Source organism: Equus quagga, chromosome 18 (genome assembly GCF_021613505.1).
Source record: "Equus quagga isolate Etosha38 chromosome 18, UCLA_HA_Equagga_1.0, whole genome shotgun sequence".
In the NCBI taxonomy this organism is placed as follows: Eukaryota; Metazoa; Chordata; class Mammalia; order Perissodactyla; family Equidae; genus Equus; species Equus quagga.
Window position 1 is genome coordinate 32,432,055 of NC_060284.1, and position 13,334 is coordinate 32,445,388.

Consider the following 13,334-nt stretch of genomic DNA (forward strand, 5'->3'; position numbering starts at 1 on the left):
AATCTGGTTTTGTAGAGTTCCTGTAGGAATTGGTTTAGGATAGGTAATCCATTTAAGAAACTTACCAAAGTGTCTGACCCATAATAAGTGTTCAGTAATTTCCACTTTCCTGTAGGTGACTAGATAATTATGTGTTTATTTGTATTTATTCCCAAAAGTCTGTGATCTTCTCAAGGAAGGTCATTGTAACTTAAGTTATCCATAATTCCAAACACAATCTGTAGGATATAGAAGGTAGCAATTTAACTTTTTGGTGAATGAGTGAGTGAAGAAATTTATAGTATCATTGTCATGTCAATAGGTTGTAGAGCAAGACAGCATGGAGTTGAATCTTGATTCCTCCCCTTCCTTGCTATGTGTGTTGGGCAACTTAATTAACCTCTCTGTCCCTAGTTTCCTCATTTGTAAATAACAGTACTAACCTCCTAAGGTCTTTGTGAATATTTAATATGTTCATACAAACATACTGCTGAGAATAGAGCCAAATTCTCCTGTTTACTGTTATAATCATCCATTGTCATCATCCTTCCTAGCAAAGAATTTGTGAAACTGAATTATTTTCCCATCATTTGTTTCTTTCAGAAAGACACTCTTTATAAGCCACACTCTGGGTTTCATTCTGATCACAGACATACAATTCCCTTGAGTTCTCCATACTTACATCATACTTTAAATGTACTCCTCTTGTAGTAGTGGTAGTAATGGTGATAATATAACATGTATTTAATTAACTTTTATTGTGTGACTACTTTGTGCTAGACAATGTCCTAACCCCTTTTACATATTAACTCATTTAAAGCTCACCACAATCCTGGGACCTAAATGTTATGATTTACCCCCATTTTGTGAATGAGAACATTGAAACTCAATAACTTGCCAGAGGTTACACAACATAGTGATTAGCTAAGCTGGAATTTAAATCCAGACAGTTTACTTTACTTTCATAGTATATATGTTTTCTATTATATTTTTGTACGTCTTTCTATGTACATCTTTCTATGGTTATGGCAAACTGTCTTTCAGTTTAACTATTATGAACTAAGTCCCTTCCAATTATTTTTACTACATCCGAGTATATAGACTATACCTATATATGCTAAAATATGCATTGTGGATATAAATATATAAACATTTAGTAGATGTATAATATGTTATCAAACATAGTCTTTTTTGTTATTCACTTATCATCATTTATTCATGTATTCAATAAAGTTTTGTTGAATGCCAGTTATGCCCCAGGAACTTGTGTAGTGAAACTATATCAGCAATCGAGATAGACATACCCACTGCCTTGATGGAGCTTTCAACCTAGGGGGGTGATGGATATTAAACATTATATGTTTAATTGTTTAATTATAGTTATAAATGCTGTGACAGAAAATTACAGGATTTTATGAGCATAGATTACCTCTCTAATTTGGAGGTTCAGAGATGCCTTCCCAGGGAAAGTTTTAATTTTGTAAAAATTTATATTCATGGACACTAAGATTATAAGGATAAAAACACATCTACATATGCATGTATACACACTGACAACCTCCTACTTAGGAATACTTAAGAATGACCTGACTGCAAATAGTTGTAACAGGAAGCCCATGTTCCTGGCATCTGTTCCCCTTATGGGAAATTACCCTTTATTCTCCAGGTTAGACTATCTGAGGTGACTGCTCTAAAGTCCTTTCTCTTTTGCAGATCTGGAGATGTGCCTTCCCTTACTGCATATAGAAGTAAGAACTCAGAGATTTAACTAGGGTCTTTCCTCTCATATCCTCATGTAAAGACTTTTTAGAACACACATTCTAAGTTGGAGGTCTGTCATCAAATCCCATTATTCCTCCAGTTTAGAGGCTTTTGTCTATCTTCTAGTGACCAAAATTGTCCACTTTAGGTGATTGTTAATGATTCTGTCACTGCTGTAGGAAAATTAGTTATGATCTGAATGCAGCTGATACTATTTGTTTTCCTTGTCACATATCTACAAGCTTTTATACAACCCTTTAGGTGTAGGATAAAGTCGTATAGTAGGAAGAAAGCACACGCTGTCCTTGAGACTTGTACTCATCCTCTGTGTTCTTGTCTTGCGGTGTGTTAGAGAACTCTTAAGTCAATGGCAGAGTGCTGAGGACCAAATCAACCAGTTATTTGACTTGATTTTATATCTTCTTCCTGAAGTTTATATCAGGTTATTTTATGTTTATTTAAACTGTTGGAAATTCTTGAGAACATATAAAGCTCAAGCTTATTTTTAACTGCCCAGTTTTTGAATATTTTTATTATAAGTTATGCCAATTAATTTTCTTGGAAATTGGTAGTGAACCTGTACACGCGTGCCTGAACATGGAGGTGGTCAATGAGTATTTTTTAATGAGTGACTCTGAACCATGTTTTGCGTGCATATGTATGTATACGTGTGTCTGTATTTGCATATATATGTATACACACCAACTCGTCTATGTATTGTGAAACTGTTTCTACTAGATTTAGTTTTTCTGTTTTTACCTTTTCTGTAACTTGTACCATTTTGCATAATAAAGATTCTGTAGTGTTTTGTGAACATTTAGTTCCTTAGACTTTGCATCTCATCTACCTCTACTTTTTCCCACTTTTAAAAAGAGAATGTTTTACTAAGATATATTATATGATATTCTAAACATTCATTTAAAAAAATAAGCCTTGGAAAATATAGCTTTTGTGAGCCTTATTTCATGTCAGTTAAGATTGCATCTTAGGACTTGAACTGCTTAGTTTTACAATTGTGTTCATCTGTGTGGGAGACTGATATTTCTGAAGAGTGTGAAATATGCATGCAATGTGTTATTCCATCTTTACTCCTCCAGGAAAACCTCAACCTTAATATTACTGTGTCTAATTTTTAGTGTGCAAAAATTCAGTTCAGTAAGATATTGGTGGGAGTGACTGTTTTCTTATGAGAGGTGAGTGTGCATTAGATAATGTATTTTTGTATTTGGCTTGGGATTCAGGCAAAAGAAGTGAGGTTGGTATTGTACCCATGTTCTTGTCATGTGTTGGCAAAGATTTTTGGTTTGTTGAGAACAGATATTTTAATGTATTTGCTTAATTTTTAGGAGTTTAGGCATATAACTCAAAATAAAATTCCTTGAGAAATGACAGGAAGATTTTTTTTTCACATCAAATCTCCATTAATAACATTTTTAAAACAGTGGTAAAATCACTCTGTAAAATGTTAGAATTTTCATATACTAAAAGCAATTTGTAGCAGAGCAATTCATTTGAGCAAATTCCAGGAACACATTTTTTCGCAGTTATGTTCAAGTTATTTTCCAAATTGCAAAAATAGGACTTTCCTCAAATTCTGAATTCTAGTCATCTTGAGAAAAGAAAGATATTGGAAGCCTAAATTCAGAACACACTTTCTTGTTAGCAAGAAAATCGTGCCAAAGATAATAGTAGTTAAAAGCTTGTGGAAGGCAGATGGTTGCTCCAAGACAGACTTTTCAGTTTGGATTTTAAATCTGAGCATGATGTTTGCTTTCTTTCTGGAAATACTGGAAAGTTTGCTTTGTTTCATCTGCTACATGAATTGATGACTACAAAAAAAAGTATACAGGCTGACAAACACTGAATAATTAGAATTTGCTAATTTTTCTTAGAGACCCATTTATTTCAGAATGTTTAAAATAGCATTAGGCAAATGTCTTCTGTCTTATATTACATGTGCTGTTATTTTCTCTTCCTTTCTTCAGACATCTCGGGGGGAATTTGACTCCAGTGAATTTGAAGTTAGGAGACGTTATCAAGATTTCCTTTGGTTGAAAGGAAAACTTGAAGACGCACACCCCACTCTGATTATTCCAGTAAGTTTACATTTTTTTTCATGGAGTAGCTACCATTTTGTCTTGTGAATTGTCAGAATGCCTAAAACCTAATTTCAGACCTTTAAATTCAGTGTAATTCATTTATCTTAGAAACATTTGTTTTTAAACTTTCAATCTATGTACAGATTTGTTTTTTAAAACTATTGTTATATGTTGAGATTTCGTAGCTTTTGGTTCCAGCCCCACTGTGAATTTTGAAAAATTGTTTTTATAAGAAATGATCGCATGTTCCAATAGTCTTCCGAAAAGAAAAAGTGTGGAATTCCTTATAATCCTGTGCCACATAATGTTCAGATACCTTTTTAAAATTTCTTGCCTCAGCCATTGCCAGAAAAGTTCATAGTGAAAGGAATGGTGGAACGGTTTAATGATGACTTCATTGAGACACGCAGGAAGGCACTGCAAAAATTTTTGAACCGAATTGCCGATCATCCAACTTTAACATTCAATGAAGACTTCAAAGTTTTTCTTACTGCACAAACTTGGGTAAAGAAATTTGATTTATACTCCTATAATCTTTTAGTATCTATATGCATAGTAGGTGGTACACTTCCTCTTGTCTACCTTTATAAATCGGGCAGTGGTGTCTTTGAATTAAGATGGATTTTTAAACATTAGAGAGATATCCTTCAGATTTAACCCCATGTCAAACCTACATATAAACATTACGGAAATCTTGTATCTTCCTCACATATACATACTCATATTTCTTTTGGGAGCTCAGTTTTTTCTTTGTTTTTTAATGTCAGGGTTACTCCTTGCGTGTATAACCAATGCTGAACATATACAATTATATTTCTTTTATTGGCACTGTTTTGAGTAATAATGAGTGAGGGCTTTTCAAGTTAGGATGAAAGTCTTTATTAAATGGATGGATGGATGGATGGATGGGTGGATGGATGGATAGATAGATAATACAATTTCCTTACTTTTCCTTCAATTACCTAATGGAGGGGGGTGTCTAATTTCTAATACAGAAACCTTATATGTTCCTTTTCTTTTTTCTTTTCTCCTGTGAAGATATAACTCACCAAGAAAGATAATGGATAGGACAAACAGTAAATGTTAAACAACTGCTGACCAATGTTGAGTTTTATTTCTCTCAGTTGTTGCCAAAGTGTTAGAAGTGAAAAAGTGGTTCATTTCAGTCTTGACCGATAGTCCTGTGTCTGGAAGCCCTTTGTGACTTACATGAAATGAATTTGTGGCCTGACTCCAGAACCTTGGAAGCTGTTAGAAACATTCTCTGCAGTCAACAGTTGCCAGTTGTGACTTGTGCTCTCTCTGATAATGCTTACTCCATCAAATGATGCTATAGCACTCCTGGATGTTGCCTGTGTTGCACATGTAGCACATGTGTAGCCTGGTCAAGGATGGCATCTGTTATTTACATACAAAATCACACTGACTTGGAAATAAACAAGCTTACTTTATATGTATTATTTTGTGTAAGACCTTCAGGAAATAAAATCTGGAGGAAGATAATATGTTATTTAATATTTGGGTAAATAATACATAATATTTTTATCTGTGGATTTGGTAGTCAATATTGTTATTTATAGATTTTTTTCTTGTATGTTACTCTTCAACTTTTATTTGATCCCAAACCTATGTTTCAATAAGTGCTACAACCATCATCAGAATGCCTTGCCCTCCTTCTTGGTGTTCCTTTTTAGTATGCCATCCTTCTGAAGGGATTCTTTTCATAGGGTATCTTTTATAGCATTCCTTCCATTTTATAAGTCTGTGGCTGTCCCTCCTAGGTTAACTATGAAACAGCTAGTTAAATTTCTTGTTGGAAATCTTTCTCTACAGCCAGCCAGCCAGTGGAGGTGATGTCACAGTTACCTACTCCAGTTGGTTGAAGAGCTATGGCTAGGGAGTACCTATTTACAAACTCTTTTAGTGACTTTAAGAAGACAAAGCAGGAGCTGGCCCTGTGGCCGAGTGGTTGAGCTCGCGCGCTCCACTGCAGGCGGCCCAGTGTTTCGTTGGTTCCTATCCTGGGCGCGGACATGGCACTGCTCATCAGGCCACGCTGAGGCAGCATCCCACATGCCACAACTAGAAGGACCCATAATGAAGAATATACAACTATGTACCGGGGGGCTTTGGGGAGAAAAAGGAAAAAATAAAATCTTTAAAAAAAAAAAAAAAAAGGAAGAAGACAAAACAGGATCGTGCTTAGCAGTGAAGGCCCTGGAGTGAGACTGCCAGGGCTCCCATCCTTGTCCACCACTTAATTGCTCTCGGATCTTGAGCAAACTCCTTGACCTTCCTGTGCCTCTATTTCCTTCTGTAAAATGAGGATAATAATAGGACCTACCTGATAGTGTTACTGTGAGTTATGCATATGAAAATGTGAGTCTAATGCCTGGAACATATTAGGCCCCCAATATAACTAAAGAATTAATGAGGTTTTCCAATTTTTTTAAGGGAGTAGTTTAGACCCTGAGAAACCTTCTCTCAATCATTTTTCCATTAAGTTCCTGTTATAAAATCTAGATGGCGTCTCATACCATCCTCTCATCTTCTCCAGTATCTCCTTAAGCACGAGTCCCTCTGTTAAACCTTGTTCTTTCAAAGATCCAAGCTCTGAGGAGACGTGTCCACATGTTTTTCGTGAGGACTTTGGAAAGGAATATTATCAGGGAGACTGAGACTAGAGAGAGAACTGTACCCTAATAGAACTCATCTGCTTCAAACCAGCATTGTGACAAAAGACGTATACGGCACATGTTTATTATCTGTATTTTGTTCTTCTAATTAGGTTTCCTTTTGTTGTTGGGTCTTGGAAAATTGTTGTTTTCTTCACCACAATTATGTCACTTTTTTTGTTTGTTTCTAGGAACTCTCTTCTCACAAGAAGCAAGGGCCTGGATTGCTGAGCAGGATGGGACAGACAGTCAGAGCTGTGGCATGGTCAATGAGAGGAGTTAAAAGCCGCCCAGAGGAGTTCATGGAAATGAATAACTTTATTGAAATGTTTAGCCAGAAAATAAATTTGATAGATAAAATATCTCAGAGAATTTACAAGGAAGAAAGGGGTATGTAGAGTCACTGAAATGTGACTTTGGTTGTTCAACTTCTGATGGATTTTCACATTTGATGGTGTAGTCAGGCAACATGAAGTTAGCATTTCTTTTTGGTTCTTAGAATTTCCATCTCTCTTCAGTGCTCGTCTGTTCTTGCACACTGTTTACTTTATCCGTTAGAGCCTTAGCTTATTAATCATAGTTGTTTTAAATTCCTGGTCTGATAACTCCAACATCCCTGTCATGTCTGGTTCTGATCTTAGCACTGTCTCTTGAAATTGTGTTTTTTGTCGTTTGATATGCCTTGTAATTTCTTTTTTGATTGCCAGACATGCTGTATTAGGTGAAACGAACTGCGGTAAATAGGCCTTTAGTGATGTGGTGGTGAGGTGTGGGGGAGGGCAAGAGTTCTATAGTCCTATGAGTAGGTGTCAGTCTTTTAGTGAGCCTAGGCCTCTGGACTGTGAACTTCACAAACATTTCTCAGTTTTTTTCTTCCCCCTTAATTGGAACAGGATGGCCAGAGTGGACTGGGGTTGGGTATTTGCCTTCCTCTGGGTCAGTTAGGCTCTGATAATACCCCAGCAGGTTATGCCTCGTTAACTAGTTTCCCCTGAGGGCAGACCTTGTTAAGAATAGTGGCTGGCTGTTTCAAAATAGCTCATTTTTCCCTTTACCTGCAGGAAGCAGGAGTAGTTTTTATCTGATATTTACTGTGTGAACCTAGTTGAGCTCCTGGGGGTAAATCTCACAATATGGTGGGGGCCCCCATGGTTGGATCCCCATGGAGTTTTTAACTCTCGGAGTTGTCTACACGAGCCTCTGGTAATTCGTCAGTTACAGTTCCACTCCCTCCCCTGGCGCTGCTTCCGGCAGTGGTGTCTGCTCTTGAGTCTCTGCTATAGTAAGCCAGGATTCCTTGTATTCACCTCTCTGTCTTTCCAGTCTTGGGGGCAGCTGTTTGTCCTGTGTCTTCCCTTCTCTTACAGACCCACGAAAAGTTGTTGATTTTTCAGTCTGTTCAGCATTTTACTTGTTTTTGGGGCCAAGTAGGAACTTCCAAGCTCCTTACATGAGGAATCGCCAACATTGTTAGAATTTCACCTTTAAGATGTGGCTTATGCCTAGATGTATTGTGAAAATTTCTAATTCCTAAATGATTTTGAAGGTAGGCATGGACAGTCCCCGTTTGCTTTAATCAATCACCAGCTAGTCTCTTTCCCGTTTATGAATAATACAGGAAAAGTGAGCCTTGAGCTGAAGATTTTGAATGTAGTTGTATGAAGTTGGTCTGAAATGTTCAACATGGACCTTTGGTTAAAATCAAAGAAGTGATGTTTCAAGAAATAGGGTTTCCACATTTTCTAGGGAGTTTTTGGAGGACAAGTACTCTATATTAGGCCTGTTCAAGCATGGGGGAGAGATTTATATATTAGAAAATAGAGCCCTTTTCCTATTTTCTGTCACTATTTCCTTGTCCTATTTTCTATTTTTTTCTTTTTGTTTATAAATTAGACTTCATTCCGCGATTTTTTTCTAATTTCATGATGACTTTTTGCTAATTTTCTAATTGCGTTTACCTACATTAAAAATAGATGGCTAAGACAGAAAATATATTTCCTAATATAAATTGCTTTTAGAGATGAACAACTTAACATCCCTACATTGATGGCTTATTGTTTTATTATCTGTGTCCCCCATTAAACTGTAAGTTCCATCAGGACAAAAAGGGAAAAGGTTTGTTTTATTTTTAATATCTTGATAGTGCCTAACACATAGTAAGTGCTCAATTAAAATCTGTCCAATGATTAAAAAAGTCAATGAATGAACATAAGATTCAGTGGTGGGAGAATTTACTTTATCAAGAATTGATTGGTTATTGAAAGAGATTTAGGGGCCCGCCTGGTGGTGCAGCAGTTAAGTTCGCACCTTCTGCTTCAGTGGTGCAGGGTTCGTAGGTTTGGATCCCGGGTGCAGACATGGCACTGCTTGACAAGCCATGCTGTGGTAGGCATCCCACACATAAAGTAGAGGAAGATGGGCATCGATGTTAGCTCAGGGCCAGTCTTCCTCAGCAAAAAGAGAAGGATTGGCAGCAGATGTTAGCTCAGGGCTAATCTTCCTTAAAAAAAAGAGAGATTTAGAAAAAATTGTTATTGCTGAACGTGCACTGCCCTTTCTCTGTCTTCCTTTTCCATGCATTGACATTAGATGAGGTCATTGTGGTGACTGAGTATAGTTTAATAATTTGTTTTAAGCCTTCTTGGGTGTCCTTGTATTTACCATTTGTCATTATTTTTATCTCACGAAGCTAATTGTTTTAACTAAGTTCCGTGATTCTAATTCTGTTAAGTAGATTCTTAATGTATATTTAAGTGGGATAGCAATTCAAAGAAGCCACTGGAAACTCTTAACACTTAAGAGTTTTATCAAATATCAATATACCTTATATTTGCTGTGCAGGGGAATAATTTTAAAATCTTGGATGTAGTCTAATGTTTGTGAAATGCTTTGAAGGAAAACTGGATTTTGTAATAGACTTTATAAATTTGACCTCTCATTTTCAGGGAGTAATTGCCATTGGCCCAAACTTGAGGGATTTCTTAGTCTTTAGAATGTGAAGCCGACTTGTCAAGATTCCATTCAAAATGGTGGAATGTTTTCTTTTGTAGCATTGGGAGTCTTATAGAGGGCATTTCATTCATATTCAAATCGTGAAGAATTTGATGATCATAATTAGAGGTTTCTATGTTTTTTCAATTCAGTTTTCTTCTTTTACTGTGTTTTATTTTGTGTTCCCCAGTTTATTTGGCAAATCTATATTGACCACATGTTGTGCTGCTTCTCTGTGCTGAAGATTCAAAGAGGAATAAGATGGTACCGGTCCTTGAGCTCAGCAGTCTAGTTGGGGGAACAGATATAGTGACAGACAAATTACAGTGCAACTCATTAAGTGTTTGCATACAAATGTGCTTTGAGTGCTAGGTAAGCACAGTTTAGGATTTTAGGGAAGATCGTTCTATAAAAATAATTATCGCACAGGTTTAATGATACATATTGATATATATATACAAATTGAGAAAAGAAATAAAAAAGAACATTTTCTTTTCTAGAAATATTAGTTTAGTCTGGCCATTATTTACCATAAAGGATAGGCGTAGATCAGGAAAGTACAATTTGTAAGGGCTCTGGTGGTCATTAAATCTAATAGCTTCATTAGGTGACAACTAATATGTCCTTTGTTTTTAATTTTTTGAAATCTTTTTCAGTTTACTTGATCATGCAAACTTTTGAAATTTTAATAGTTTACTTAGGGCAATGTGACATATTTCAACTAATGCTAATGAGTAGTAAGATGATTAAATACAGAGAATTTCATTGTATTTGTATGCATATTAGACAAAAAATGCTTCCTGCTTATACAATCTCTATAATATAAAGCTATCTCTCATTGAAAGTTGATAGTGTGAAAGCAAAAATGTAAAAATATTCAGATTTTATAATGAAATCCAAACTTTTGAATAAATTGCTTATCAAGCATTGAGTAGTCTTTTGTGGCTCATTCATTCTTTCATTGATATGAAAATATTTATTGAGCACATTATGTATCGGGCTTTGAGATAAAAAAATAATCAGACTTAGCCCCTGTTTTAAGGAGCATATGGCCTGGGAGTATGTGAGTTATGCAAGCATTATAATAGAGTGAGATAAAGAAGTATAAAATTATGATAGGCTTTAATAGAAGTATAAAATTATAATAGGCTCATTGAGAACAAAGCATCTAAGAATCCTTTAGAACAGAATCAGAAGAGACTTATTTGTGCTAGGATTTAAAGGATTAGACGTAGTTTGTCGGATGATAGAAATGGTGGAGGGCAAGGCAAAGGGATATTGACAACGTTTGAGTTAGAAGTCATGAATGAGCAATAATTTTGGCTGTAATTAAAATGTCTTTGGGAGAGAATCTGAAGAGTTGGACCTGGAGAGGCAAGATAGGGACTGATCATAAAGGACTTTCTAATTTAGCTAAGAAGCTTCAATGTTTATATACTGTGACAAAAATTAAAAGAGGGAGAATAGTTAGAAGTCCCTTATAGTAATGTAGGTTAGAGATGCTGATGATAGTGGAAGTGAGGATAGATAGATAGATAGGTAGGTAGGTAGATAAGTGGGTGGATGGATGAAGGAGTGGGTAGAAAGAAAGAAAGGAAGGGAGGGAGGAAGCAAGAAAGGAAGATAAAGATTAAGAAATATTAGAATTGGGGGTTGGCTTTATGCAGGTATGAGTCTAGAATGACACCCAGGTTTTTTGCTTAGGTCGCTGGAAGCAAGTACCATTAAGTAGGATATGTAATCAGGAGAAGGGGAGAAAGAAGACAAGTTATGTTTAGGTCATGTTGCCTATAAGGCGCTCAGGTGTGATTTTTTTGGTAGGCAGAAGTCCATGAGAGATATAGTGATCATATAATTTATCTTCCAAGCCAGGACGCTTTTGAGAATGAAAAAGGATGCTATTATTGATTACATCTTGGCAGTATTCATTCAAGGACTGACCTGAGCAGACTGGGATGATCAGTCAATTTGATGAAAGAGCATATCCATTTTCTTATATTTATGTATAGGAACAGGTGCACGATGAGAAAAAATAATGTCCTTTCTTGCTATCTATAATATAGGGATTTTGAAAACTTCTATAAATTGAAGAACTTAATTTTTTTTTTAGAATATTTTGATGAAATGAAAGAATATGGCCCAGTTCATATTCTGTGGTCGGCAACAGAAGAAGATCTGGTTGATACTCTAAAAAGTGTTGCCAGCTGCGTTGACAAATGCTGTAAAGCCACTGAAAAACGGATGTCTGGACTCTCAGAGGCTCTGCTTCCTGTTGTACATGAGTATGTGCTTTATAGTGAAATATTAATGGTAAGAACACCTAATTATACTTTTACATTAGTCCTTGACCTAATTATAAGCTTTATAAAGGCAATGTCTGTTTCTGTTTTTTAACCACTATCTTCCTATCTTAGCAGGATGCTTTGCATATAGATGCTCCATAAATATTTGTTCACTGCATGAATGAGTTAAGTAGAAGAAATCATTAATAAAAGACAGGACTATTCAACAGCAATGACAATTTCTGAGGTTATATGTATTTGAAGCATCCTCAGTCAAGATTTATATAGAGAATATTATTAGTTTTTTCAACCTTTTAAAATTTTACTTTAAAAATTTTTAGCACTTTAGAAAAGTCTTTTCATGAAAGAGTTGCTTTCCCGCTTCTAGGTACATTTGATTTGACAATATATTTAGTATCATTATGTAGAAAGTACTTGAGTGGGATCTTGATGTTTGTTCTGCCTTCTGGATGCTTCTAAAAAGAAATCTTTCAAATTAAAGTGGTTTTTCTTTCACTGTTTGAAAAGGCTTTTATTCCTCTTAGATCAAAGTTTTGCATTTAACCTCCTCAGTTCAAGTTAAAGTTTCCAGATATTTGGAATTTAACAGTGCTCTCTGCAAAGCTGATGTTTTCATCCAGCATTCCCCTCTGCTCACAGTACCTTGCATAAACTGATACACTCAGGTTTCTGATCTGTTAGGCTGGCGGTGGGGGAAGGTGTCAGCTGTCCTTCAGATATAGCCTATTTCTTTTGCCATTTATAATTGGAGCCTTGTCTGGTTTCTCTTTTCATGTACTTTTTTTTTATTTTGCTGAGGAAGATTTGCCCTGAGCTAACATCTGTTGCCTATCTTCCTCTTTTTTTGCTTGAGGAAGATTAGCCATGAGCTAACATCTGTGCCAGTCTGCCTCTATTTTGTATGTGGGTCACCACCACAGCATGGTTTATGAGTGGTGTGTAGGTCTGCACCTGGGATCTGGACCCGCAAACCCAGGCTGCTGAAGCAGAATGCACTGAACTTAACCACTACACCACCGGGCCAGCTCTGCTTTTCATATACTCTTGATTTTTGTTGTTTAGTTTTGCTTCTGTCTTGGTAAGAAAAACTCTCTTGGCCTTTCAACATTAGATGTGCCTCCTTCATGTTTATTGTGTTTAGGTTTTTCTTTCACAGAGTCATTAAATATTTTGGGGCTATTTCAGGTTTCTGCTGTTACTTGACTTTATCGGAGTGCCCCTATAAACAAGCCCTTCTTGCTTCCCCAAGACCTGGACTGTTTCGCTGCCGGGGAGCCTCCTCCTTGTCTCCCTCAGTTCCCTTGGCTGCATTCCATTGTGTGACTTCATTATCGATCTCCCCCTTGTGTGGCTGTTCAAGAGATCTGATTTATATCACTAAAAATAGTATATTCTTTCCCTTTAATTAGATATGTTTTGCTCTTTATTATGTCAAGATGGAAATTATGCAGTTTAAATCATGTGTCATTACGGGTGTGGGAAAATGATAATAGCAACCAGAAAGAATTATTTAATAGGTCCTCATT

At 36.1% G+C, this 13,334-nt stretch overlaps 1 protein-coding gene across 1 annotated transcript in view; it reads left to right on the forward strand.

Annotated features, from left to right (window-relative positions):
* The window catches only part of SNX7 (sorting nexin 7), a 96,166-nt gene that overhangs the window by 25,446 nt on the left and 57,386 nt on the right, over positions 1–13,334 (forward strand). The window contains exons 3-6 of the mRNA XM_046645802.1: positions 3,726–3,836; positions 4,179–4,343; positions 6,706–6,904; positions 11,616–11,815. Of these exons, the coding sequence (XP_046501758.1) occupies positions 3,726–3,836; positions 4,179–4,343; positions 6,706–6,904; positions 11,616–11,815 (675 nt within the window). The remainder of the gene's footprint in view (positions 1–3,725; positions 3,837–4,178; positions 4,344–6,705; positions 6,905–11,615; positions 11,816–13,334) is intronic.